Source organism: Taeniopygia guttata, chromosome 17, assembly GCF_048771995.1.
Source record: "Taeniopygia guttata chromosome 17, bTaeGut7.mat, whole genome shotgun sequence".
Classification (NCBI taxonomy): Eukaryota; Metazoa; Chordata; class Aves; order Passeriformes; family Estrildidae; genus Taeniopygia; species Taeniopygia guttata.
Genome location: NC_133042.1, coordinates 10,561,469 through 10,589,307, shown reverse-complemented (window position 1 = coordinate 10,589,307; position 27,839 = coordinate 10,561,469). Strand labels below are relative to the sequence as shown.

The 27,839-nt window shown below is 45.1% G+C and overlaps 1 protein-coding gene across 9 annotated transcripts; it reads right to left on the bottom strand.

Moving 5' to 3' along the window:
* Window positions 1-1,462: 1,462 nt before the first annotated feature.
* Window positions 1,463-27,465, bottom strand: GAPVD1 (GTPase activating protein and VPS9 domains 1). 9 transcript variants are annotated; one of them, XM_072936544.1, is made up of 28 exons: window positions 27,227-27,465; window positions 27,054-27,102; window positions 21,027-21,224; window positions 19,861-20,704; window positions 18,600-18,686; window positions 17,345-17,479; window positions 17,042-17,231; window positions 16,092-16,172; window positions 15,116-15,276; window positions 14,230-14,359; window positions 13,330-13,455; window positions 12,867-13,040; window positions 12,426-12,566; window positions 11,697-11,831; window positions 11,008-11,127; window positions 10,494-10,571; window positions 9,987-10,360; window positions 9,392-9,479; window positions 8,941-9,021; window positions 8,158-8,280; window positions 7,577-7,706; window positions 7,089-7,198; window positions 6,311-6,470; window positions 5,844-6,031; window positions 4,957-5,170; window positions 4,340-4,412; window positions 3,765-3,962; window positions 1,463-3,072 (listed from the first exon to the last, which is right to left on the bottom strand). In XM_072936544.1, exons 3-28 carry the CDS (start codon window positions 21,209-21,211, stop codon window positions 2,932-2,934), a joined length of 4,467 nt encoding a protein of 1,488 aa, XP_072792645.1. In that variant the 5' UTR covers window positions 21,212-21,224; window positions 27,054-27,102; window positions 27,227-27,465; the 3' UTR covers window positions 1,463-2,931. The 9 variants fall into 9 exon arrangements, with proteins under 9 accessions (XP_072792645.1, XP_072792646.1, XP_072792644.1 ...); XM_072936546.1 differs by having other exon boundaries at window positions 2,356-3,072; window positions 21,027-21,227; window positions 27,058-27,102; window positions 27,227-27,385; XM_072936545.1 differs by lacking the exon at window positions 16,092-16,172 and having other exon boundaries at window positions 1,507-3,072; window positions 14,293-14,359; window positions 27,227-27,321.
* Window positions 27,466-27,839: the final 374 nt, after the last annotated feature.

The window sequence follows — 27,839 nt, the reverse complement described above, 5'->3', positions numbered from 1 at the left end:
GATAGGCCAGACACATTCTGGTTCTCCTTAAAGGGGATTTCAAAAAGGTTTAAAGAGGAATCTCACTTAGGGGCACAAAGGAATCTCCTAGAGATGAAACCCCCAGCCCTTTCCTTCCCCTCCCCTCCCCAAAAAGGAAACCAGCACCTCTGTAGCATTCCCAGGCACAGACATGCCATTGTTTAATGTGGCAGCTCCTCAGAACGTGTCAAGATGGGCACTGAGACAACGGCCAAGCCTGAAGCCCACACTGTGACCTGGTACCAAGGACCCTTCCCTGCTCCAATTTGCCCAAAATGTTCCATTCCTCCTCCAGTGGTTGAAGGAATTTAATTCACAGAAAGCACCGGGATTACAGCAACAGGCCCGTGGCTGGCACCTTTTGGCAGCAGTTCTGGTACTTTTGGTCCTTTATGCAGTGTCTCTTCACCTTGGCTATTGCACATCAAACCTAACAACATCACTTCCTAGACACGGAATTTAGCATTTTAAAACAAAACATTATGGGACATCGGGGAAAACAGTAAAAGGACATTACAGGCAGGTTTTTAATTCTTTGGAAAGCCTAATTCTCTAACTACACCTATCAAGACTATATAAAGGACCTTCAGAGTAGGCTGGAAAAAAGAAGCAAAGGACCATCTTGCTACAAAAACTCTCAGCTCACCTGGGGCTCACTGAAACACCTACTGGTTTTAAAATAACTAAGTAACATTTAAAAAAAGACTCCAGTTCTTTTAAGTATTTTTTCTATGCAGAGAAACCAAGTGATAAAAGCTGTGAAGGAAATGGTTCTTGCCCCTTCCACAAAGGAGAGTGAAGCTGAAAGCCCCAGTGGTGCTGACCAAACCCTGTGAGCCAGGCCAGCACGGAGGGTGACCACCACCTCCTGTGTCCTCGTGCCTTCTTCAGGGATCCTACAAATACTCTCCTCAACCAACACCCAAACTGCACAACTTTCACACATCAGTCTTAACATCTCGGATATTCAAGTAATAATTACATATTACAGGACACTTCAATAGAAATGAATTTATATTGCTTTTTGATATGATCTGGCCATATCTTCAAGGGCATGTTTGTGCTTTGCTGCAGGGCTGTGCTTGCAATATTGAATTACATGTTCAGCACCAAAAACCCATCAAGGCTAAATAACCAGAATATTGCAATGCTACACAGACTGAGACACCGAGTAAGGCAGATCAGAAGAATTCTGTTTTGACTGAGTATTGCTCCTCCACACAAGCGAGTCTCTAATAGAGGAGAAAGACTATAAAGGAAAGGTTACCATCCCACCTTCTCACCTGTGATTAGTTTGGCAAAACTGCTCGACTGAGTTATATTTGAGAGCCCTAAAACCTAAGTTTCCTGATTATGCCTTGACAAGTAGCACAGCCAAATCAAGCACTCAATACTTTACATAAATTGCTCTAATTCCAATTGATCACATGTTTTTCCCAAGTACTAGCTGCTTACAGGTTTTAATCATTAAAATGCACACACACACAAAATGAACCAATCGTGTTTTCAAAAGAATGTGAGAAAAATTTTGTTTTCTTTACCACTCACAGACACAAGTCTTACCACATCCCTCTGTCAGAAGTGCAATGAACACTCTGGAAAGAGCAAGAAATAATACTGACATGAAAAAGTTCAGTGCTCGCTGTCCTTTTTCACTGTATTGAAGCTGAAAAAGAGCAGTGAGTGCTTATATACAGCCAACACCCACTGGCCACGCCCCAGAGCACTTCACTCATGAAAAATCCATGTGGGGTTGTGCATAAAAACCTCTTTAAATTGATAACTGTCAGTTTAAGGGGAAGGCGGGGTGAGAAATCTATAAAACACCCTGAACTGATGTCATGATATGTTTCATAAAGAACAGTGTTATATTATTTTAAAATATTTTTTATGAACAGTAAAACTTGCACTGCTGCATAGCAGACAACACAAAGAACATTTAGTAAAAACATTCACTGAACCCCCTGGCATATGTATTTAATGTCACTAATCAAAATATATATTACAGCCCAAGGTTCTGTTAAGGATCTCTGTTTGGGGTTTGTACAGTATACACAATAGCTCAGAAAAAATATTACAGTAAGGTATTTTATTTCTCCTTTTTATATTAGACTTTTCTATTGCAACTTACAGTCCCTCTCTACATATCCAAACCTCTGTAACACCCTAATGCCCTAGCCAAGAAGTGTTCAGCTAGCTAATAAGCACTATTATAAATTCCAGTTTTAGAAATTTCAGTAATTACATCTTAATAAATAGTTCAGTTTGCCCTTTTTAAATCTTAGCTTTTTGAGGAAGTCCTTTTGTCACCAAAACATGGTAGGTCACAACCTGTTAGAGGTCAGAGAGGCTTCTGCTTGTTTATTCAAAGGATAGTAAGTCCAAAGATACTTGCAATGCATTAAATATAGTTATATAATATTTACACTGTCCTCTCAGATTTTAAATTTAGGTGAAATACAACCAATAACTGATGTCAGCTACTACAAACTTTCAGTGTGGCTGGTGTTTTCTTAATAAAAGGTGTACTCAACTAGAAAGTTTACTACGTGGCTGCCCTGTTTCCTCGTTTCAGTTTTCTGTTAGAAATTAAATGAAGTGAACTATTCGTGTGAATAAGAATTCAGGAAGAGGGGTGGTGGAGAAAGCATGAAGAATTTTCTGAATGTTTGAGATTCCAAAATACCTGAAAACTGTGGTCCCTTTTGCAGTGCCAGTATCTAGAGGGGAGAAAAACGCAACCCAAAGAGAAGAGGAAAATCTGTTAAATTAATTAGATTAGTAAAGGTGTGTTTTAAAATGCCTCAATTCTGTACAGTATTTTACAAGGAAAGTCTTTTCTTCAGCTTTTGCAGCTGTTGTACATTCTCAGAAACTCCTCTCCTGCTCAGTCTGCCCATGCTGTGCGAGCTACTTGCGATCATCGATGGTTTTGATGAACTCCACGGCTGCCGTGAACTGCATCCACCAGTACGACTCCTCTCCAGACAAGCAGTTGGCATAGAAACTGCTGATGTACTGCACAGTGGACAGCAGGCAAGGGGGGTTTGCCTGGGGTGGGAGAAGAGAGATACAGCCTGTTTGCAAAGCCCAACATCAACAAACACCGCCTGATACAGAACAGAAACACAATTCCCTTTGTGCAGTGATCCTCGTCCTACGGAGTACGTAACCTGCCTGCAGGGCAGGGGCTGTTTATCCTCTCCAGCCCCACTTCACACGCTCAGAAGGCATCAGGTTTGATGAAAGGAACATTTTTCCAACAAGAAAAAATGACTAAAAGGCCAAGAGAAAGAAGGGGAATGCTGCCACAATCTGTGAAGCTCATCAGGACCTCAACACATGTAAAGCCTGCTGTTTCAGCATCTTACACGTCAGACCACTCTCCACTCACGTCAAAAAAGACCATCAACACAACCTAAGTCAGTCCTGGTCTGGATCTTGGTCCTGAGGACAGCATGAAGCAGGCATGGATGACAGATGCTGGTGGACATACCTCAGACAAACTCTACTCCACACACAGCATTTGCACCCCAATTTTCTTGGTTCCAAGTGCAAAGTTTGCTTGCATTCAGAAACCATAACTCTGACATTCCTGACATTCCTACTCAAACCCTGCTGAATCAGATCTGGGTTTGAGCCTGGCCAGCTCCCCATGACCCACAGGCATTATCTCTCCTCCTAAATTTGCCTGCTTATTACAGGAATTAACTGGGGTTTGTGATCTCTGCAAAAGAACTCACCTTTATGAGAACAAAGACCAGAACAGGAATAAAATCATCTGCCCCAGGTACGGAATCCTCGTTGGCCAGACTGAGCAGGTTCATGATGGTGGAGCACATCCTCAGGATACACTGCACCTTGTCCCGGGGGGTTTTGTAAGCGCTGATGGTGCGGATCTCGGACTGCGCCGAGGGCCAGGGCGCCTCCCGGAGATACACCTGGGGAAAAAGCAGCCCCTCCTTTTGGCCCTGCTGCTGGGGAGCAGAGGAGCTCAGGGACCTGAGCCTCACAGGTTTTGGAGAAATGGGAAGCTTTAAGGCAAGGGGAATTCAAACTGAAAGAGGGGAGATTTAAGTTACACATATGGACGGAATTTTCCCTCTGAGGATGGTGAGGCCCTGGCACAGGTTGCCCAGAGAAGCTGCAGCTGGGTACAGCCACAGCAGGGGTACAGTGTATTTTTGCTGAAGGATATTTCAGCTGTCACAGGCAGCAAAGCAACCCTTCTAGGTGTAAAACAGAACAATCCTCTCCTCATCCCAATCCCGGTCCAAACCCCAACACACATACAGAAGGAAAGGAAAAGAGTTGTTACCTCAGGTATCTGAAGTGCCTTGTGGTTTGCAGTCACTACTTTGGACAACCTCTGTATGTGCTCGTGAAGGACCCTGAAACACAAAAAACAAGAGTGAAAAGTAAGCAGCAGCCAGCCAGCTGAGGAAACTTGCTTCATGTTTGAAGGACAAGAAAGATCTTCAGGAATGTGGCTCTACAGATGATGGACACCAGGTCAGTGAAGATGCAGAGGATTGTTCTGTGCAGCCAAGAACAACCACACATCCTCTAGAGCATCCCAACAGCATCTGTTCTAAACCACAGGATCCCCAAATGCATGTAAAATACTGAGTGAATCCAGAAAATGGACCAGGTCCAGTCCTGAACCAGGTTTTGATCATTCTCTCAGCACACACACTTGAAGACCTGGCAGTCTGTACCCCAAATTATCACATTTACAACTTTTTCTTTTTTCTGTTCTAGCAGTTAGTTGCAAACACATTTATTTGCACATGATGCTAAAGCCCTTCCTCGTTCTTTTACAAAATGTTCTGAAGGAAAACATGAATTTGTGTGGCTGACACAGACAAGTCTGTGGCAGGAGGGCTGCACCAACTGCAAAAGGGAAAACAAGTCCTTTGCATTCCATTAACTTACTGGTCACGCAGAATGTCTCCATCCTGATTGGGGTAGAAGGCCAGTTTGAAAATGCGATTCATCACACTGCGCTCGATGGCTAATTGTGCATCCTGGAGCTGCTCCTCGCTGGCATTCTGCCAGATGGCATCCTGAGCCATGGCCCCGTACAGGAACTGCAGAAAATCCTCCACTTGCGCCGTCTTATCATCTGCTGCCGTCAGTTTCTGGAAATCTGATAAAAAGGAAGAAGAGAAAGAACACTCTCTTAAGTGAAAAAATATTATTTCTGATAGGTCTTTCAGGCACATTTAATGTGCAGCACTATATGCTCCAGGAGCAAGAGCTGACTCCAAATTCCTTATGTGCTTCATTTAGTCAGAGATGTGCACAGAGAACACAGAACCAGTTTGGTATAAGGGGCTGTTTTGAGTTTCCTGGTGCCACTGTCTCTTATACTGTGATATTTTTAAATCTTGGATTCAACTGATTCACACTATTACTAGCCCCTGTATCTTCTAAGGTGCAGCCATAAGTTCTGGACTAAGAACCGAATGCTGCAACTTAATGTATCATGTATCAGTAGATATAAAATAATTAATACCATTCATGCTTTTGCCATGGGGCAGATAATGTGATTTAGCATAACTTTTTCGGCCAAGTAAAGTCAAATTACCTTCATTCCCTCAGCCCATGAAAAATGCAGACAATTACCATAGCTTAGCTGCCACAACATACTGTAAAGTCACAGTACTCTGTCTGTTCAGACATTAATTCACCATCTGAAATTAAAATCATTTTAGGAATCTACTCCTCAGATCAAAAGACGTATTTTAAAACATTAACCCAAGTCAGCACCTAAATACAGAATAGAGGAACATAAAAACTTTGGTCTGCACTGATCTTACCTTGAATGAACTCCCTTATTTTCTTTTCCTTGCTCTCCAGCAGTAGCCTCACACAGACTGTGGTGAAGTATCTGTTGGCCACTTCTTTATCTCGCAGGACTCTCTGCAAGAGCCTCTCCAGGTGCGCCTGTGTCGTCTGCAGGCCTTGGCGACAGCGCGTTAAATAAGCAATATATGGAGCTCTTTTCCTAAAGCAAAGAGCTCTGCATCAGATCCCAATAAAGACAGAGGTTAACAGCTTTACAAACTGCTGAGCGATGGTGCAAAGGATTCTTCCACTTGTTGCTTTTAAAACTAAACAACATCTGAATTCAGAAGTTTGCTCACATGGGTGAGACAATTGCATCCTTTTGTGGGAGAAGCAGAGATGCAATAACCTGGTTTGCTAAAGTCCAATTTAAACCAAAAGGGATGTTCCCAATGTGCTGGTGAATAAGGACACGAATCTGGGAGCCCTGGCAGGGTACCTGTAGTCCTCCGCGATGGAGGCCAGCAGCTTGCGGCAGGTGCGGTTGTCGAAGCGGCTCACGCAGCGCATCGTCTCCTGCAGCTGCGCCATCAGGTTCTTGTCCTGCAGGTTGATGGCTTCAGCCAGCTGAACTTTCAAGAAGCACACGATTTCATTATCTAAAAAGAACAAAGGAAAAATATTAAGGAAAAGAAACGTAGGCACGATGAAAATAAACTACCTTTGAATATGGGAAACACATTCATGGTTTAAAACAAAACTTCTGTACATTAGGGAATAAATGTTATTTTAGAACAATTTAATAAGCCTTTTTGAATTTTCCAGCTATCAGAGGATAAGCTTCCACATCAGTATCTTATCTAGTATTTAGAACCATTCGGAAATGTGAAGAGGACCACATAAGGTGACATATTCACCTGTCTGCAAATAAACCCAGAGTGAATGAAAGGATACAACACAACACATTTATACTAAGTCAACATAAAGACCCAGTAAATCATTCAAGTGGCACAACTCCCAACAGCACATATATTTTCAGAGTCTGTTCTATAGCTCCAGGCTCTACCTGCACTGTATCTGTGATACTTCATTACAAAAAAAAAATCTTAGAGCAGGCTGAGATGGCAGTTTGTGGAGTAAGAATGAAAACATTCTGGGGGCAAAAGGCAGCCTGTGCCCTCAATATTTATGGCAAAGAGAAGGGACCATAAATGGTGCAGTACAAGTGCCATTACATGGGGACAAGCAGAGACACACACAGTGAAAAGAGCCTGTACCTTCAGGGTCTGTGTGGTCTGGGAGACCATTCCTTGTTGAATGGGTCAGCATCGGGAGGGCAACAGAATCTGCTGAACAAAGAGCCAATCTCAATTTCTTCTTTGCATCCCTTAAAGAGGAAAAATATTTTCTTAACACAGTTGATGAGAGGTCTGCTTCTTCAATAAGAAGTCTTTACTTCCTTTTTTATTTAATACTGCCTAGAAGTTATTTAACATCATTTTAATATACAACATTATCAAGACTTTAGAGTATCCGTTCTTTGATACAGCATGATTTTCAAAGGGATTTTCTTAAACACTGAATTGTTCTGTCCTCTCTGGTTGCAACACCCTCCCTCCTCAGTCGAAATATGACAGTTTGAGGTGCTTAAAACTAAAAGCACATAAAAGTTTACAGTGAGTCTATATTAAGATTCTTGTGGGAACCAGTCCCACAGCTTTTAATTCTACTTTGTGGGTAAGATGAAACCTGAAAATGCATTTACCTATAGGAGAAAGCAGAACCTTGTGGCTGTGCTACTTGACTTGCAGAGTCTGGGAGGTCGTCTGCAGACATGTTCTGCAAAGCCTCATCCCGTGGGGAGTCGTGCATGCTCTCACCATCCCCAATTGCCTCTGGAAACAAAAAACACATCACACCTCAAGAGAGGAATCAGAAGAAGAAACCAGATTAATTTTCTGCTTGTTATTCTAAGGTCAGGGAGAGAATGGAGACAGCAAATAAATCAGCTTGTTCTGGATATATGAAAAAATGCACATTAAAGCATATAACCTAGAAGCTCCTAAGAAGAAATTGCAAAAGTTCTGGAAGGCACTTCTTCAGTGCCATTTAAAAGAAAATAAAAAACTGGTAGATGTGCTATCAACACCCAGCTCCCTCAATGGCAATATGAAAGAGTTGTCCTTGGGAATACTGATTTAATTCCCAACCTCTGAGGGCCTGTCCCACAGATTATTTGACAAAACATTCCTTGTTAGAGCTCACACTGGTCTAGAAAACCCAAGTGTTTTTATCTTTAAGGAGCAGAAACTATGTAGGTGGTGATTACAAAAGCCAGGTTCTCACCTGCACTGTCGTAGTTCACGATGGCTCCTTCACTGGGGCTCGTTCTCTTGATGGCATTCCTGTATTTGTCCAGAATGTCCTCAGCAGCTTGTGCCTGTGCACTGAGCCTTGGGCTGGGATCATCTGAAAGGACCATAAAAAACAACAGGAGTTACCCTGGTGTTGGGCCATCTGAAAGCAAATACAAAAACTTAAGCCTACACATTTGGACTCTGTTTTTAGCCAGATCAAACAAAGAGGTGCTTGTGTCCCATGCAGCCCAAATTCAAATGCATTAATAAAGTCAGAAGCAAATCAGAAAACAAACAGTACAATCAAAGTGAACAAATGAAGCCAGATCCTGAGCAGATCCTCAGCACATTTATACTGCATACACAAATGGTTCTTGGGTATTTGAAGACTTCAAGAAAGGATCAGGCAAACAGAAAACAAAACACCCAGGCTCAAGCCATGTTTAATTTAACACTTAAGTAACTATTACAGGACTGTGTGTACAGCTATCCTTACAGCTCAGCTGTGACAAGGACAGGAGCTCTATAATGAGGGCAGGGGAAAAGCGAGGACTTGAGCTGAGAATCCACTACATGCACAGACAGACATGTGACAACTTAAAAACAGCCTTCAAGTCAGGAAATCTTTATCTATTTTCTTATTCAAAATGTCAGTTCTGAACACGAACTACAACAGCCTGTACCTGTCTGTCAATAGCTACCTGGTGGGCACTCTGGAGCTCCAGGAGGCACACTCTGAGAGAAAATTACTATGATGATGTTATTCACATACCTTGAAGTGTTGCATATCTGTCAGGCACCATGTCATCTTTGTCTTTTTCTTGTTTTTCTTTCTTCCTAAATGGAATAGGAGCTGAAAATGCAAGGTACCTCATCAAAGACTACTCTGAGACAATGGCCAAATAACAGAAACTTTAAGGAAGGAGCTAATGCAGAAAATTTTCATCAAATCATCAATTTCCATAAAAGCATCAGCTTATCCATGGAGTTGGGCAGAACTGTACTGTCATCACCTATAGCCAGCTCCACCTTTAACAGACATGAGGTCAGGCAAAACAGTTTTGCCTTTCAGGTCCAGCACACTCTAGGGAGCTACTAGCCAAGAGAGTCAGGTAGCTTCCCATTTTTATTTACATATTTATTTATACTTTAACCATAAAGGTGACTAAAGAGGCAGTGTGAACTCTGACTGAAGTACCAAACCCAGAGAGACATGAGCCTACCTTTGGGCATGGCAGACGCAAAGCGTTTCCTCCACCAGGGCTTGTTCCTGTCAGACTTCTCATCATCACTGTCCTTCCGATCCTCAATCTGCAGAAGGGCAGAGCTACATCTGAGCATTTACCAAACCAAGTGTAAAGAGAAAATTTCTCCTTCACATCAGATTTTGCTACACTGACTGGAAAAACAGAACTATAGCAGAGCACAAAGAGCACATTAAGTCAGAAATATCTCACCTAAAGAAGACATCATGCAAATGCAAAAACCCTTAGCCACAAAGAATCCTAGATTTCACTTATATATTTTTTAAAGAAAATTAATTTTCAGGCTGCTGCAGCAATTTAACACTACAATGAATCTGTTTCTGAAGTACCACCAGTAAACCTCATCCAGTAAATTTAAGAAAAGCCATATCCATTTAAGCCATGCTGAACCTCTGCACCTTTATCTTATAAAACATTACCGGACAATGTTTGAAGGATAACAAGTGTGTTGTAATTCCTTAGCTGAAGACATCTAATTCTAACTCTCTGGCATTAGAGGTGTTGTTAAAGTGGGCATGGGAGACAAAAATAAAGTGATGCATAGAAGCCTCACCTCTCCCCTGGAGGAGTCCTTGCTGGGAGATGAAGATGACGACTGAGAGGCGGCCGCCAGCACCGCTGCCCCGGCGCTGCTGGAGGCCATGGGCAGCTCCCTGTCCTCGTTGCCAGCACGTCTGTTCCAGCCAGGATCGCTCATGGGCCTCCGCACCGAGGACACGATGTCGGAGCTCCTGCTGCGGACCAGCCTCTCCGGGTAGGAATGTCTCTGCTTGAAGGCTTCCAGGTCCGTCGGGATCAAAGCGTGGCACCCGAAGTTGGGCAGCCGGGCCTCGTTGCCTCCCACGGCTCCTTCCAGGATGGGTGGATCTGGAGGTGGGTGAGAGGGTCTTGCATAGTGCACTTTAGGCCTCACTACAGTGGATACACCTGTGGTCACAAGCAGAAAAGAAGTCACACACATTTCTTTTAATGTTATTCCAAATTACCCAATTACCTGGTACTATCATAGAAGCATTGAAAATGCCTATTTTAAAAACAAAGCTTAATCTTTATAACTCACCCTCATTTGAGGACAGAGGGTCAAACAATGCAAGCAAAGAATCTGTCTGAGAAGGAGGAGATGTCAACTGACTGGCTCCTGAAATAGAGAAAGAACAAAGTTAGAGCTGTACCAAAACTGCCTCTGACATGAGAGACACTGGAAAAGCAGACTTCAGCAACAGAAGTTTACAAAACTTATACTGCAAAGAATTTGTAAAAATATTCCTGTGTGGAAAGATCTCTGTAGTACCATGATATGATCAAAGAGTTACATCACAAAAAATGGGGAGTTTTTGAGGAGCAGCCAAGTTCCAAAACGCAAGAGAACAGTGAATGTAATCAAATTGAATTAGGGATCTTAGATCTAGTACTGCAAAGCACTGGAGCCTCTTTGCCAAACAAATACAGTACTGGCAAATAAGGAAAATATTAAGCTTAGTCACTAGCACTTTGAAACTGGGGAGAAATTGTAAAATTTAAGGATTTCATAAATGTCACTTGTTTTTATCAGAGATTCCAGATAAGTAACTTACCATGGGCTGTTTCATCCATGTCAGGACTTGTTACAGAATCTTTTCCCCCGAAGTCAGAGCTACATTCAGACCTGAGATCCTCAATCTTGTTAGGAATATCTTCAGATGTTGCACTAATACCTTACACATAACAAAAAAAGCATCTGTAATAGCCTTTCAAAGATCAAGGAAGCAAATTCCTGAGGCAGTTAAAATGTTTGGTGGACAGTGATAATCAAGTTCCAACTCACAGTAGAACCTACAGACACTACAAATTTCTATACTCATAAAATCACGATTTATTTTTGCTCTACATCTTCAAGAGTTACCACAGCCATGAATACACTCTGACAAGAGGCATTAAAAAGACACTCCACCTTTACACACTTTGCAGAAAATGAAGAACTAGAGCTATGATTTATTTAAATAAAACAAGTTATTTTAAATGCAAGAAAGTTTGGAGTTTCTTCCAAAGCAACACTCCTCTGCTAACCACTGCTATTGCAGCACAGGACATCCACCTCTCTGCTGCCTTTTTTATTTCTTCTGTGAGGTGAACAAAGAGTCACAGCTTTGTGATTCTTTGAATCACAGAATGAGGGCAGGAAATGGTTGTATGAGTGAAGTGATGTACAAATAAAGCACATGCAGCAAAGTGAGTGCTGGCCATGCTGTGATGGAGCAGCACTGGCAGAGACAGTTGCACACACCTGACACAACGCTGAGGCCGGGGGTGCTGGGCCGAGAGCTGACCTCCCTCACATCTGTGTCATCAGACGTGCTACCCAGCCCAGAGCAGCTCTCCAGCTCCTGGAGTCTTTCCTCCTGCTTTAAATCTGGAGCTTCTACGAAAGGGAGACAATGGACAGTAGAGAGAGAAAGTATCATTACTCAATGCCATGCTCCCTAAACACTCACAAGCAGAAGGAAGGGGTGGGGGGTGATTTAGTGTATCAAGTTTTAAGGGAACTCAACCACTTCAGCAAGAGTTTTCTTATATCCTTTGGTACAGAAGGCAGGACTCTGCACAGACAGCAATGCTCTGTCTGCACAGGAGTGTTTACTGTTTTAATTGTTGTAGTCTTAGACAACAGGATACAGTCACATCTTCACTAACCCAAGTAAACTGTGGTCCTGGATAGCTCCTACCACAGGGAAGGAACACAAACACAAGGTTGCTTTGAAAACCCTTCTCTTCCCCTTCAGACCTTAAGAATTTCTTAAGTAACAGAAGTGTCTCCCAACGCTTTCCATCTTCTTTCTGCCTAGGAGCATTTTGTCCTTTTAATCCTGGAATCATTTGCAAAAACTAACTTAAGCCTAGGACAGTAATTTCTTGAAGAAAGAGGAAGAGGAAGAGGCTGTGTTTTGCATTCTATGCCTCTGGAAGAGTCTTAGAATCATGCTAAAGAAATACGCAAAAACTGCCCGATTCTGACCTGAATCACTTGGTAATACTTCCACACTCCACGCCTCACTTGTGGTTTCTGATATGGTTGAACCTGTGCAGGGATCAAGCAACACGGATCCTGAACCTGGCAAACACAGCAAGCTGCCTAGCATGTTCTCTGCAGCTGCACCTGCAAAAGTAAAGCCGGAGCGTATGGCTAGAGCTGGGCTTGGGGAGTCAGCTCTAGAGAGAAAAGTCAGAACACATCTGAAGTGTCCTTGATAAAGCAATCAGGAAACACAGGTTGAAAAGAAACTAGTAACTATGTACAGTCCAGCTCATGCACACAAAAATCCTCCTAGAGCAAATCTCCAGTTGAATCTGTGGAAATGCCCCTGTTGAGGAAGGGAGGAGGAGGAGGAGGAGGAGGAGGGCTCTGCAGCCTCAGGCTCCAGAGCAGCACAGGACCTACCCAGAGCACACCCATTACCTGCGATTTCCTGCAGCCGGTCCTCGTCGATGTTGGGGTCGAAGTCGCTTCCCAAGACATCTGTGCTCCAGGTTTCACTCACAGTTTCTGAAATGTCTCTGTCATCAGTCAAACCCATCATGTCACGGATTTCAAACTTCCGGAGCTTGTCATCCAGGTTATCCTGAGTTGTGGCTGTGGAAAAATAAACAGTTCTTGATTTTCTGGAAGGCTTCTCCAATTATTTCAGATTGAAAGCCTGTAAGAGTACATTAGGAAAAAAATCCCAAACAAACAAAATTTCTTGGGGGGAAAAAAACACCAGACCAAACCGAAACCACCATTAAATACTAGAGCGATTGTACAAGGAAAGCATCTACTTTTTTTTTTTTTAGAATTAGTCAAATTTGCAACCTCTTCCCACAAAGACTTTGGCTTTAGCATCTCCAGCAGCTCAGGCACTTGTGAGAGAAGTGGCACCTGCCTTGCTCGTGCTCCAGCAGCTGCAGAGCCTCAACGCCGTTGCTGCCGGAGGGGCCCGCGCCCAGCTCCGACACCGACTCCCCCTCCAGATCCAGGGAGGACACCGAGTTGGAGCGATTGGAAGGGCCTGCAAAAACACATTCTACTTTAAAACTCATTTGAATAACAGTTCCTAAAGACACAGCATTAACAACTCAGGACACAAAAACTCACTAGAAAAATTACAAGAAGTGAAGTAGCAATTCCAATACAAACTATTGAAATCTCACTGCTACTGTACTTAGCTGCAACTTAAAAGCCAATAAAGTCTTTGTCTTTAATTTATTTCCTTGTTCATTTGTTTATTTTGTTTTCTTATTTTGAGAAGACAGAAAGCAAAAATTAAGTTATGGAAGTTATACAAAATAATGCAAAATTTATGTGTCCGAACCTCGTCCATCCCACAGACATCTGTGTTTTGTTATGCCTGAGGTTCATATAAAGGAGTTGTACAGAAACTATTCTGACTATTCTGAAACTAGTTAGAACAGGATGAAAAACAAGTCTGAGAAGTTCAAGTTCAGACTTATGTTAGATTATCTTAATAACTAGTACTAGTACTGCACTTAAGTTTAAAAAAAAAAAAAACACAAAAAACTCTCTATTTTATCTTTCTAAACACACTTAGTCTTTTTTTTTTTCCTAACTCTCAGATTCAGTTATGACTTTGTAGGTCAAAATTTAGCTCCAGGCTTTATTCTCTGAACAACTAAGAAAGAAGACAGGCTCTCAGAGTGAAACAGCACAGTCTTCAAAACAGCAAAGTCAAGATGCTGTATTTAGCACACCTTCCTTTTACAGTTAAGGGGGGAAAAAACCAACAGAGCAACACAACTTCTTTAAGACTTAAGCAGCCCTTCACCTTCAGATATTCCTTCCAGATTATCACTGCAGAGGGAAAAGCGCAAGGTTTTATCAGGTTTACCATGGAGTTTGTTCTCGTCGATGGGGACATCTCCTTGCCCGCCATCTGCAAGCTGCATATTTAACACCTGGAGGGTGGGAGAAAGAAACAAGACTTCATTAAAATCACCTGTTTTTTTAGAGAATTAATCAGCAAATAAAACACTGGAGACATGTTTTGCATTGTTAATGGAACAATCAAATTTCTAATATTCTGTTACAGAAAGGACAGCAACTTCCCAAGTTGGAGCCTGGGGAGAAAGCAAGGAACCACCCCATGGACATCAGGAACGTCCTGATAACAAGGGAGCCAACCCCAGAGCAGAGCAGGATGGAAAGGATCTGCACCAGGCTGCCAGAGGAGATAATCCCAAGTACCAGGCTGGGAGCAAAGCTGGAAGCAGTAGCTGTGCTACAGCTGGAGAAAGAAAAGGCTGGAACACCAGCCCTGCCCCAGGAACAGCCTGCAGGCACTGCTGGCACTGTGAGCACAGCTCTGCCCGCACAAGAACCTGGGCCTGTGCCTTTCCTGAGCTGCCAAAAGCGTCAGGATCAGTGCTCCAGTTCTGCCATTCACCTGTGTCCCTGCATCCAAAGGACAGGGCATGCAGAGACACAGCAGTTTCTTAATGCTCAGAAACAAGAGCTCAGGTTTGCTCTTAAGCTTAAGTGAGGGAACAAACCCACCCAACAAAGGCCAGTTTGAAAGCTACAACCTCCAAGCCCAGTAACACAGAGTAAGGATTTTAATTCCCATTCCAGCTCTGCATCCTCACTGCTGTGCTATTGGAGAAGACAGAGGCTGCACGGTTCAAAACATCTGAGAGGTCATCGTTTCTGGATACCTCATTTTCTGACATCATTCCTGGAGTAATCTGTGGACCTGTCCCCAAAGAAATCACCAGCACTTCTTCTGGCTGAACTTCTGGAATAGTTTCCTGGGAGGATCCTTCATGATCTCCGTGCTGGTCCATTAGCATGTTTGATCTACTTCTGCTTCGAGTGGCTAAGAAAATATTTCAAAATATCCACATTAGAAACCTTTTTCTCCTTGTTTAAGGAGGAAAAAAAAGACAATACAATGGAAACACAGAACTGTAGTGTCTTAACTAGCAATACACACTAAGTAAATTTTCAAAATCAAAGTCTTATTAAACTTTTGAGAGATGGAACTGGTGTTTAAACTTGAGTATTGCCCTGTGGAAAAGGAAACTTTCTACATAAAAGTTGAGAAGCATAAAACAAGGTACACTGTGACCTGTTTGCCTACAGCAATTCAGCCTATTCCAATCACAGAAAGACCTTTTATACATCATGTGAGAAAATTAAGTTTGTTACTAAAAAAAGGTCTAGGTTTCTGTGGTTTAAAACCCTAATTAATTTGTTTAAAAGGCTTTTCTCCTAAGAAGTAGGAAATCTTATTCTAACAGGTGTTTCAAACCAGACACACAATACAACATCAGGTGGTTTACTCTCTGATTACTTTGGCACTCTTATGTCCCTTTTTCAACTGGCCTCAGATTCCCAAATGTGGCTCCACAGCAGTAAAAACACCCACATGAAATGAAGGTTTCTAAGAATGGCAGGATGACACCAATTGCTACTTTATTTGACCCAAGAAAACAAGGCAAGTGTGCAGAAGTGGCAGCCAAACTCTGATTATCTCACAGAGGGGTTTTTAAATCCCACGTGTACACAAAATGAGTTCATACACTGCAGAAATCCGCCAAGGGAACTGACTGCCAGGTGGCCCAAAGGCATGCTGAGTTATGTGACACGAGTCAAAGTTTCACAGAAGAATGGAAAGAGGGCATTACCCACCAAAAGGGGTTACTAGAGTTATGTGAGCTGACAGATTGGTAGCAGAGGTATCCCAGGCAGTAATCGCTGCCAACTGCTGTCCTGGAGTTCGAAAGCATTAAAATGAAACAAAAGAAACAAAAACTTTGAGCAAAAGCTATTTTATACCATAAAATAAATGCTGTAAAGTGCCACCACTTTAGAGTTGCAAGACCAGAACCATTCAAATGCAGAGTTAAACCAACATGGGACACATTTGTTTTGGGGGTGTTTTTTGCCACTTATTGGCCTCTGTATATTTTCATCCTTTTACACACCAACACCAAATCTCTCAAACAAAAATATCCCACGTGGACATATTCACATAAATATACACTGAAGAAGAGTACCACACTTCCTGTTTCAAAAGAAAGTATTATTAATATGGAAAAAAATCTAGACCCAGAAATCCTATTGAAAAAAACAAAAATTGCATTCCAGAATACTGACAGTTGGAATCAGAGCAGGCAAGGAATGAAGAAAGGACAAACCTTCTCTTCTCAGCACATACTCTGAAAGTCTTGCTCCTGCTTGCTCATCCTCTTGCCCATTTGTTCTCTAACAAAAATGTTAAACTTATTCTATCCCACTAATTAAATGCCTCTTATGACTTTCCTAAGCAATTTTCCCCCAGATCTGCTTCCCACCTTCAAACCTTCCCTTTATTGTCACTGCCAACCACCACCATTACGACTACCAACCACTCCAGAAATTTTCTCCAGTTCAGGCTGGAGTGATGAAGGTCATTCACCACACTTGCATTAGACACTAAGGGAGTTAGCTGGTTTTAAGAAAAATTCTTCACCATCTATACAGAAAAAGTAGGAACTGAAGATGTAGGTGAAGAGTAAGCCCAAGAGATGACTGAGGAAATGGCAGGGAAATGCCCAAGGTGTCAGAAATCACATGGGAGCTCCCCTTGCTCTCCTTACCTATGGGCAGTCGGTTCTTTTTGTTAGCTGGAGTAGTTGCAGGAGAAAGCTGGGGGGTGTTATATGGAGTCATTTCAAGGCTGCTGCTTTTCCCTGGCTTGTTCTGGGGTAAATTTGCCAGCAAGTTTTCCAAAGCCATCCGATCTTCCTTAAGTTGATCGCTTGACATCACGTTCCGCATGAAGCCAACCTAAACACGGACAATCGTTTGGGTGAGAGCTGCAGTGCACACCAGCCTGCTTTGGCAGGGTGGAGCTGGAGGGAACAGGCTGACAGGGGCCCCTTCAGGAGCAGAGGCACTACCAGGGCAGTGAGCTGGCTGTAGGTCATGTACACCACGGTGCGGCTCAGCCCCTCCAGCAGGTTCACGGCCGACATCGGGGGAGTCTCGACCGCGCGCCCGTCGATCACCACGTCCAGGAAAGCAGCAACACAGCTCTGAGAGACACAGACAGCGTGAGCCAGACACCATCCCCCGAGCTTGGAACAAAGCTTAGGACAGGAGTTCAGTGGCTTACAGAATAATTTAAGTTTCGCTTCCTACTTCTGAGATCTTGGGATAAAATGGCAGATATTTTAAGGTCACTGAAGAGCAAGCAAGGAAAGTGTGCAGCAACTTTTAGCATTTCCTTCATTCCTTTCCTGCATTCTGAAGTGTTACTTAAGTGGCCTCTCACAATTTAAGGGAAAAAAAATAATGGCAATAAACTGGCCCTTCCCGAAGAATCAGCTGAGCCCAGACTGAAAATGAAACAAAGAAGCAACGACATCACTTTCAAATCTGAGTGCAAATGTTACTCATACAATAAATGTGCAGCTTTGTGTGGTGACTGTGTAACAACTAGAATTACCCAAACCTGGGCAGATACAAGGTTACCAAAGATGCCAACAGATTTTTAAACACTTGACAATCTATCAAAGGCCATCAGCTTCACTGTTGCTCTGATGAAGGCAACTGCTCTATGGCTACGGATGATCCACACTAACAGCAAAAGCTGAATAATAAAAAAAGAAAAATTATGCAAAAAGGAAAGAGAAGTTGCTGGCACTGAGCAATTACTTGGTATTAAAACAGACATTATACTAAGGCTTCAGATCAAAGCGTTTTGTTAGGTTCAGTTGAAAAACCACAGACAGTAATTCAGTATTTCACAGAATCACAGTGTGGTTTGGGTTGGAAGAACCTTAAACACCATCCAGTGCCAACCCCCTGTCATGGGCAGGGACACTTTCCACTAGACCAGGTTATGCCAAGCCCTGTCCAACCTGGCCTTGAACACTTACAGTGCTCAGTTGAAAATGCCATTTAATTTAATTTTTAAAAATATTCTCTTTTAAGAAGTATTAGGTCAGAGTAGAAGCAAGAATCCCCAACCCTTAATTCTAGTATTCAAGATTTTGTTTTTCCCAGCTTTGTGCAGGATTTAACCTGCTTTTGATTACATGTAACTTGGAAATTAAACACTTAGTAAGTCCTTTGCAAAGTCTGAGAAAGGAGGCTGCAGAAGGATGATGACGTATTAACCAAGCCTTGGATTTTTTCAGCCTGGATTCTTACTTTGTCAAATTTAGCCAGGTTGCTCTTTGTACGTGGATCTCCCTCCTCAGAGCCTGTCATTGCCAGCTGCTGCAGAAGTCTCCCAACCTGAAATTAAAAGAAGTACCCAGAGTAAGCTTTTCATACCATGATGGACCTGATTATAAAAAATATTCAAAAAACCTCTTGCATTCTAAACCCTTTTTCACGTAATACTCCAAGGAATACTTCTGATTGAGTGGACAGAGATTTGTGCTTGCTTTCAGGGAAGACAAAAATTCAAGAAGCTTTAGGGAAAAAAAAGCAGTCATTGACTTTAACAAGAAAATGTGCACACACAGTAGGCTGTGACCATCCATACTTCCCCCTCCCAGGAACAAAGCACGTTTTGTTTTTGCACACGTCAGAATTGAGAGTTGAATCTAGGTCATCTAAACCTAGAGATTTTCAAAGGCTGCATATATTTTACTCAGGAGAAATAGCAGGAGGGCTAACTCTTACTTCAGAGCACATAACCCTTATTCATCTCCAACTGCAAAGCACCCCTCAATTTAAAGAGCTGCCAACTGCTCTGCTACAGCACGTGAGCAGTGACACAGAAGAGGATTGCTGCTGGATTTTAGAGAAACACTGAGCAAAACTCAGCAGTGTGACTGCACTGTAAGAATCACTCCCTGCCCACTTTATAGACAACAGTAAAAAGCAGGTTTTGTTCCTCACGTGGAGCAACATCCTCAGTCAGACAAGTGTTGCTCAACACCTTCAGATGACTCCTCCATGTAATATTAAATTGTCCAAGTGTTTGCATAATGACAAAAACTGGTCATGAGGGCTGGGGAATGCTCCAAGTAGAGCACTGGACATTACTGCCAGACAACAAGGGGTTTCCAGAGAAGTATTTCATTATTTCTTGCAATACCTCATATAGTATTTAACATCAGCAAGAACAGCATAACATTCTTTTTCACACATTCCAGAATTTATCTTCTAGTCATTTTTATGCCTTAGCTTCCAACCCTTAAAAACAGCTGTTATAAAGGATATTTTCAATTCTTCTAAGGGATACAGGAATATATACTGTCAATTTTTTCAAGCCAGTATTTTAAGCAAAGACAAACTTTGGAGCCTGCCTTTTCAGCAACAATTAACACAAATATTTTGTTAGTATTCATTTTATAAGTAGGACAGACAGTACCTTCACTTTTACTGTAGTAGCATCAGTTCTAGAGGGAAGAAAAAAGCCATTTATGTATTTTTAAGAGTGCCTTACTGTGAATCATACCTGCATCAGATTAAACCTTGCCACCTCGTTGATGGGAGCATCAGAAATGATGCCGTACTGCTCGGGGTTGACGATGGCAGGGCAGATGAAGCAGGCCAGAAGAAGATCTGTGCACATGGCTCTGACCTCACCCACCTCCAGCCTGTCCACACAGGACAGTGTTTTGTACATCTGCGACACAATCCACCTCAGGCTGTGAGGAAAGCAGTACGTGTTTTGTTTGAGATAGCCAATGAATTTGTTGACCAGGGTCACCAGCTTGGCCTCGTTGGAGTCAACCATCTCTTGGACTCTCTGCTTGAACTTTTCTGTGCCTTTCTCTCCAAATAACTTTTCCTGCTGTACTGGGGAGAATCTCTCTATTAACTTGTTTGCATCGGTTTCCAGGTGGTCTTCATCTTCAACCAGAAGCTGCATGATTGGCTCATGTAAGGTAGCAGTAAGAAAAAGTTTTGCAGAGAAGAGTCCTTCAGAGAAAAGCTTGAACAAGATGCTGAAGGCACAGGTGCCTCGTCTCAGCAGCCGCCTGGGGTTGTCGCTTTCCTTCAGCTCAAACTCGATCAGGTAGCGGAGCACCTGCAGCAGGTAACTCTCATCCTCCTGCATGATGCAGTTGCCATAGATGGAGGTGAAGACGGTGTGAATGACACTCTGGGTGTTGTCCTGGTTGAGCTTCTCTCCAGCAACCAGGCAGGACGCAATAAGCCTGGGGTTCTCCCTCAGTCTGTTCAGGAATTCTCCGTAAGCAGTCTCCTGGAATCCCAACTGCTTGTACCCGTCCACAAACTGTGTGTCCTCCAAGATTTTTGCGTGCTGGCAACACTCAGCAGGAGAAGCTTCAGCACTTTAAAGAAAAACATTGCAACACTTTAAGTAACTCTTAAGTAAACAAACTTGCTAAGAGATGCCAGGTGATCTATCTATTAACCAGGCTGCCACAGAGGAAAAAAGTCTTTCCAGAGAGTTACTGCAAATTATTCGCAAATTCTGGATAGTTTGCTCTCATGAACAGAAGCAAAACAAACACAGGTATTACAAAAATAGTTGTTTCAATGGCCACCGAGTAAGTTTCGGTGTGAGATTCTGCAGCCGAGGTCTGGTTGACAGCCTGTGGCCAGCAGAGCAGAGCTGCAGGCTGTGGGGATGGCAGGGGGGGTGTGCAGTACCTGGTGATGATGAGCCTGTCCAGGTTGATGCGCTGCTGTTTGGAGATCCAGGCCGTGCGGTACAGCCGCTCTGCCGTCTTCAGCACGTCGGCGTTGAGCCGCTGGATCAGCTGCTTCTCCGAGCTGACGTACAGCCGCTCCTGCTTCAGGTGGTGGGCCAGCGTGTGGATGTCCAGCTTCACCATGGTGCCACCGCCCCTGGCACACAGAACGGGGAGATCAGCCCCAGCAGAGAGGGAGGGAGCCCTGCCAGCCAGGCACGGGCACGGGCTGAGCCCGGCGGGGAACGCTGCCGTGCCCCTCCTCAAACCCCCACCCTGCACCGAGGCACGTCCATGCAAGATTTCCAGCGCCACTTCACTTTCTGCCACACCTCAGGGACACTGGCAGAGAAGCAGATGGCATTTTCAGCTCGCCCTGGTGAGCAGGAACAGGAGCACAGCCCTGCCACACCTCAGGTACACGAGGTGGGAGCCTGGCCTCACCTGGGACACGTGGCCCTGGCTACAGCTCAGGTGACACCAGGTCAGGGAGATGAAGACCAGCCCCCATTCCCACACGCTGTTTGGGGAACAGGCACCACTCCTCCATCCTAAAGCCCATCCACATAACCCAGCACTACCCAAGGATCTGGCTGTTGGAATCTCTCTGGCCTGTTACCTCTCTCACCTGTGCACCAGAAGCACCAAGCTCCCAATGCTGCTCTTTTCTGCTAAAAAAATAATAGTAACAAAATTACTAATTAAGCAAAAAACCCACCAAACCACAAACTGAGGTGTATCAACACCCAGATAAGGCAGTAGTTGGAAATAATCTTAGAGACTTTGCTCAACAGTAGAATTCATTCAGAAAAAATTCCTCAAATATTTCAATTCAGAAGAATATTTCTTTGGGCCATAATCCAAAAATGTTGTTTTATAGCGAGAAAAACTGAAACAACCATAGGCTTTGATAGCACATCAGGGGCTAAAATCTACACAAACTACTGTTCTGTATGAATGTAATATCGGTTTTAACTTCACAACTACAAAACATCTCAGTAGAGTACTGCACCACACAAGACATATTCCAGGAGAAAATCCATGTGAAAATTGTTTGGGAGGAGAAAGCTCCATCAAGTGAATTAATATTGACAAAGGAAGAGGTACAATCATGCAGATTATGGAATTGATGGTTAACTGCTTCATGTTCCCCACCAGAACTAACAGCCACACCAGCTAATCTGGGCAGGACAAGGGTTTGATGTAGATACCATCTGAAACAGATTATAATGTACCTGTCGTGTGCATCAGTAATGGAGATGTCAGAGGGCTCTAGTGAGGAACCCTTCACAGCAATACTCCAGTCAATATGCAAACTTACTTCCCACAACCTGCAGTGGCTCTGGACAAGCCTTGTTTCACAAACCCACTTAGACCATGCTTGAGAAACTACAAATAATGTGCTAGCATACCACGTGCTGGCCCAGTGCTCTCCCCTGCCAGTGTTTTAAAGAGCTGTGTTTCACCGCTCAGCAGAGCAGGAGGTGATCCTCACTGAAGAATACAGATTAGCTCCTTAATTAGGCACAGGTTGCCCATTTGTTGGGTTTTTGCAGCCTGACAACCAGGTGCACTGACAACCATCACTGCTCCTGGTGTAATTAAGTCCTTTCATCTATAGTTTTAACCTCACAGTCAGAAGCCAGGCAGACATGAATAGAGAAGCTGTCACCATGCACAAAAAATTTACAATTTTATTACACCCGAAGGTTTAAAGGCCATTCCTAGTAAACATAGAAAACTAGGTATGAAGCTCTTTTAAAAAAAACTCCAAACTCAAAAAAGACCCCAAACCAAACTCAGCAACCCTAACCAGAGGCTACAGCTGATGCATCCAAAAATGAGATTACAACAGGAACTTGAAGGATGTGCTAATTCAGATGTTTTTAACTAGGACAGTCTCAGAGAAGTGATTAGAAGAAGAAACATTGCTGTTACTGCCAAAGTTCTTTGTGAAACAAATAATAACTTCTTGCAACAAATTTATTTTTAGTCTCAGAATTTAAGAGCTTGCAAAAAAAAAAAAAAAAAACAAAAAAACAAACCAGCAGTAAACTTGCTACTGCCTGCAAACACAGTAGTAACCAGTTTTTAGGCTGTCAGCTAGTGCTATCAGCCAGGAAAAAGAAGTTGAATCCATAAAAACACACACAAACAAGAGCTGCAGAGCTGCCTTCTGCCTTTTCAGAGCTTCCCACTGTAGGGCTGTGTTCAAGAGCTGCTCATACTGATCAAACCTGAACAGCTTTAGTTGGTATTTTCCACTTTCAGGTGTCAACCCACAGTCTCCACTTTCCTGGACAGAAAGTCAGTCCAAGTGGATCTCCTGCTCCTAAGCAAGTTTGGGAAGGAAGGGGAGGCCCACATGGAGTACCCCTAGGAACAGCCTGGTGCCTCTGCCTACAGTCCTATGCCTTTGTTTTGCCAAATTTCAAAGCAAGTGTCTATTTTTGTGTAACAACCTCATTTAAGAGCAGAAAAATTGATTAAACAGCTCCTGAGGTGCTCCCCACACTTATAAACAATTTCTCTCAGTTTCACTTAGGGCCTTTTTCAGACTTCTTTTTATTAGAGAAAATGTTTCCAGCATCAAGAATGGGCAAAGCTCCCTAAGAAGCCTCTGAGGAAGACGCTCTGCTCCTTCCTCCCTTGCCCATGGGTCAGAGCAAGCTCCAAAAGCCCTGTCTGCAAAAGCCCACGCAGTCCCACCCAGCCCAGAGTCCTGCTATACATGCATTAATCCACCTGCCCAGCAAAAAGGGGTCAGACTCCTGCATTCTACCACTTGTGATGTCACCTGAAAAAGACTGAGAGCAGAAACCTCAGCCCTGCTTGGACGGTGAGCTGAGCACCCAGAGGAACAACTCGGGCACCTCCTGACGAAGAGCAGACACCGAGGCCCTGAGAAGCTGTGGGAAGTTGCCAACTGCTGCGCGTTCTGATTTCTCCTTTTCAGCTCATTGCCTCTCTGAACTCCAGGCCCAAAACCAGGCTCCAAAGAGCACCCTTAGCTGCATCTGTGCTGCTAAATATACTGGTCCTGTGACTACCTGATAACACCCCATCAGCTGGCCACTACCCACGTGTGTGTCTTATCTGCCTCTGCTGCAGAGCACCAGAAAAGACGAAAGCAAGAGGAGAATTGATCCAGAACTGAGCCGCAGCAGGTTACTGTGTGCCACTGCTCTGTCAAGAACTGTGAAAATCCACAGGATTTTCCTCTCATTCCACAGGACAACTGCATAACAGCAGCTGGCACCTTATGTACAAGAAAACAGGATCAGCAGCTTCGCCAGCTTGGTAACCTCCATAAAAATCAAAGTGGCTCAACTGCAAGGATTATTGCTGAGATCCAGCTCCGTGGAGAGGAACACCTCATCACTGCCTTCCACCACTTTTTGAATTAATTACTCTGAAGTAATTAATACACACATGCACAGCAAGCAAGAGCACAAACAGCTCTGTCTTCACCTGAGGTCCCTGGCAGACACCTGAGAACAGCAGAGATGTAAAGCAGCAGTTTAACACACAAAGCACTTCAGCAAGGCTCAGTGAGGAAAACCCAAAAAACCCAGCTGGGCAAGATGCACACGCTATCCCTCTCTTCAGACACTGGTATTACCAACACAGCTTGTCCTGAAAGAAAAACCTATTGTACCACTAACACACCAACCTGACACACTGCTCCTCCCCAAAACCTCTTCCCTTTACAGCAGTACAAAAAGACAGCAGCTGCATCCTCTGACCAGGCTCCACAAGGTGCACTCCAGAGCACTTGGGCCAAAGCTTCAGCAGCACTTGGCCACAGCCAGCACTTAGTGACATGCCATGGAACAGCTCTGGAGCAGAGCCTCTGCTGATTCCTCGTCTGTCAGCTGCTCACAAACAAAAAGGTGCCTGTAATTATCCAGCAATCTGGTTTGTGACTGCCATGCACAGCACCTGGAATAGCAGGTATCCGTACACAGCTGTATAAACCAGTCACTTTAGGATATTTAGATACCAACAGCCTGCTGTGGCTGAAGGAACAACAGATATGCAAGACTGTGCTATGTGCAGATTACTTTTCAATCCTGGAATTTCACGTTGATATGGAAACATTTCCATTTTCTGTCAGTCATTTCAAGACTGCTCAGGAACCAACAAGTAACTGTGCCACAGTAAGAGCAGCTTAGCACAACAGCTCAGACAATTTCCCTTCATGATGCTCCACATATCAACAACAAAGCCTGCATGACCTGACAGCATCCGAGATGCCTTGCCCTGCTGGCAGCACACATTTGTTCAGAACCCAAGGCAGTCTCTCCTTTGATGGACACAGGACACAGATTGCTTCCCACTCCTAAAAGTGCTGGAGAGCACGACACTGAATCTTCAGGTGCTGAACTGCACCTGCCAACGTCTGTGGCTTTGTCCTGTGGCATGCAGGAACAAACCACATCTCCCTGCATATTTCTGTGATTCAGTGACAGAAGAGAGATTAAGTAAAGTGGTAAATGCTGCTGGTACACCAGATCCTTCTTCCTCCTCCCGTGTTTCCTGCTCAGGGTTACTTGCTCTTCCTGAGTCTCGCTAAGCAAGACTCAACTTCCAGAGCAAGTTTGGGCACATCTAACATAGGCAGGGCAGGGCAAGGCAAAATCTCTCCATCCTGCTGAAAAATAACTCCTAAGCAAGTCTGAATGGCTTCCAGGCTAATTAAGCCCTGATGAAGTACCTCTTTCCTTGTTAGTATTTATAGTAGCCTCTCACAAGGCTTATTTTTACACAAGCTAACTGCCCATCTCCCACAGCTGAGCTAGAAGAGCCCTTTTTCAGCAGGATGCTTCACCGTGACCTAGGGCTCACTGCTGAACCCTCAGGTTACAGCACCCACCAGCTCCAACACACCTGTAACACACAAAGTGCAAGTCCACTGTCTAATTGTCATTAACAAGAAACTCATCCCTCACGTTTGTTTCTGCCCAGAGGCTGCTCTCATCTAGGCCTGGACATACTGTCCATATCCACGTGTGAGGAGAGCCTTGTTTCTCCTGCCCCACAGCAGAACTCATCAGTAAAGCACAGGTTCAGCTGGCTACTAAATTATCTATTATGGCATTGCCATGTTGCATAAAATCAACGAGAGCACATAACCAGGCTAAAATCTATTCCAGTTGCTTGAGATGCCAGAAAGTGGAGCTCCCTTTAGCATCACACTAATAAACTTTTAGCCAGAACAAGTGCAGAACTTGAAGCTGCTCAAACTGACAAAACCAACCTGTTCTCCTGAGAGCAGCTCCCTTCCCATCCACCACGAAGGGCAGCTGCTACTGAGGAGAGTATATTATCCATTATCTGACAAATATCACATCAAAATCCGTGTGCTGAGCATCTTAAACATTTTGGAACCTTCCTCAGCAGCAGCAGCTGAAAAGTGTTTCCTGAAGCCACCATCCTGCTGCTTTTTCAGAGCATTTCAGATTTCACATACTGCCCGTGCCATTTCTCCTCCATCCTCTTCAAACTGCAGCTTCTACTCGTGAGTCAACTGCATCGTCCACCAAAATAGCACTTCACCTATCAGTAAGTGTAATGTCACATGCTCGCTCCGAGAGCTCCATCCCAACACTCTCCGGAGCGCGGTATCATGACTTTGCAAGAAAAAAAGCCCGATAGTGCCCGCACCGGCTTCTCCAGCGTCAGGGGTCTGCGAGTAAGCAAAAAGGGAAGTCAGCGCGCTGGTCCAGTTTCAAGTTTTAAACCTGCAGGACACAAAAGCCGTGAGGGGGGCGGCAGGAGCGGCTCCCGGAGCCGCGAGGGCCCCGCTGCGAGGGCTCGGCTGTCCCGGTGCCCCGCACGGGGAGCGCGGTGCCCGGGCCGGGCAGGGCTGCCCGGGAGAGCGGCATGGCCGGAGCCCCCGCCGACCGCACCACAACTTCTGCCGCCGCCCCGCAGCGCTCCCCGCCAGCCGGGCGCTCTGTCGCGATAAGCCCACCCGACATACCCTGCTCGGCTCCGCGTCTGCTCGGCTGCCCGCCTTCCCGCTCGCTTCCCTGGAAAAACCAAAGGGTTTGTCAGGCCCCGGGCCTTCCCCCGCCTCCCACCGCTCCCTCCTCCGCCTCCGGCTGCTCGGGGGGAGGCAGCCGAGCGCTGTCGCGGATTCCAGCGCGTCCCTACCCGGCCAGCGCCCCGGCGGCTGCCGCTGCGGCCCGGGCGGGCGCGGCACTGCGCAGGCGGCGGCGGCGGCGCTCCTGGGACTTGTAGTCCCGGGCCCGGACGGGCGGCGGGGCCGGGCCGAGGCGGAGCCGGGGCCGCTCTGGGAGCCTCGCGCCGCCGTCAGCCGCGGCTCCGCCCGGCCCCGGCCTGTGCGTGCGGGGCTGGGTGTCGCGACATGGCGGGGCGGCGGCGGGCCGGGCCGGGTCCCGGTGCCGCCTCGGGCGCGGGGCACACGCGGGTCACTCAGCCCCGGCGGGGCGGGACGGGGCTCTGCCCGTACACCCGGCCGTGATGCCGCCCGGCTCCAGCCTCCCCGCACGTCCCTCCCGGCAGTGCCCCGGTACCGCCCGTACCCCCGGTGCCCCGGGAGCGGCGGTGTCCCCCCCGCGCCGGGCTATCCCCCCGGGCCAGTAACCATGGAAACTTCCAGAAGTGCCCCCCCACCCCGCGGCCGTGGTCCCGCCCAGCCAATGGGGACGCTCCGCTTGGCTCACGCTTCTCTGTGGCCGCGGCCGGCGGGTGCAACCAATGGGGCGGCGCGAGGGGGGCGCGCCGGGCGCGGCGGAGCGGGCGC

Bases quoted from the DNA above. Each gene is read 5' to 3' on its own strand.
- GAPVD1 (XM_072936544.1), bottom strand. From the start codon at position 21,211: ATGGTGAAGCTGGACATCCACACGCTGGCCCACCACCTGAAGCAGGAG. The intron at 11,832-12,425 runs GTCAGAATCGGG...TCCCTTTCGTAG, and splicing joins AGTATTACCAAGTGATTCAG to AAGCTCCAGATTTAAAGCAG. The intron at 7,199-7,576 runs GTAAATGCATTT...TTCCTCTTTAAG, and splicing joins GGTTCTGCTTTCTCCTATAG to GGATGCAAAGAAGAAATTGA.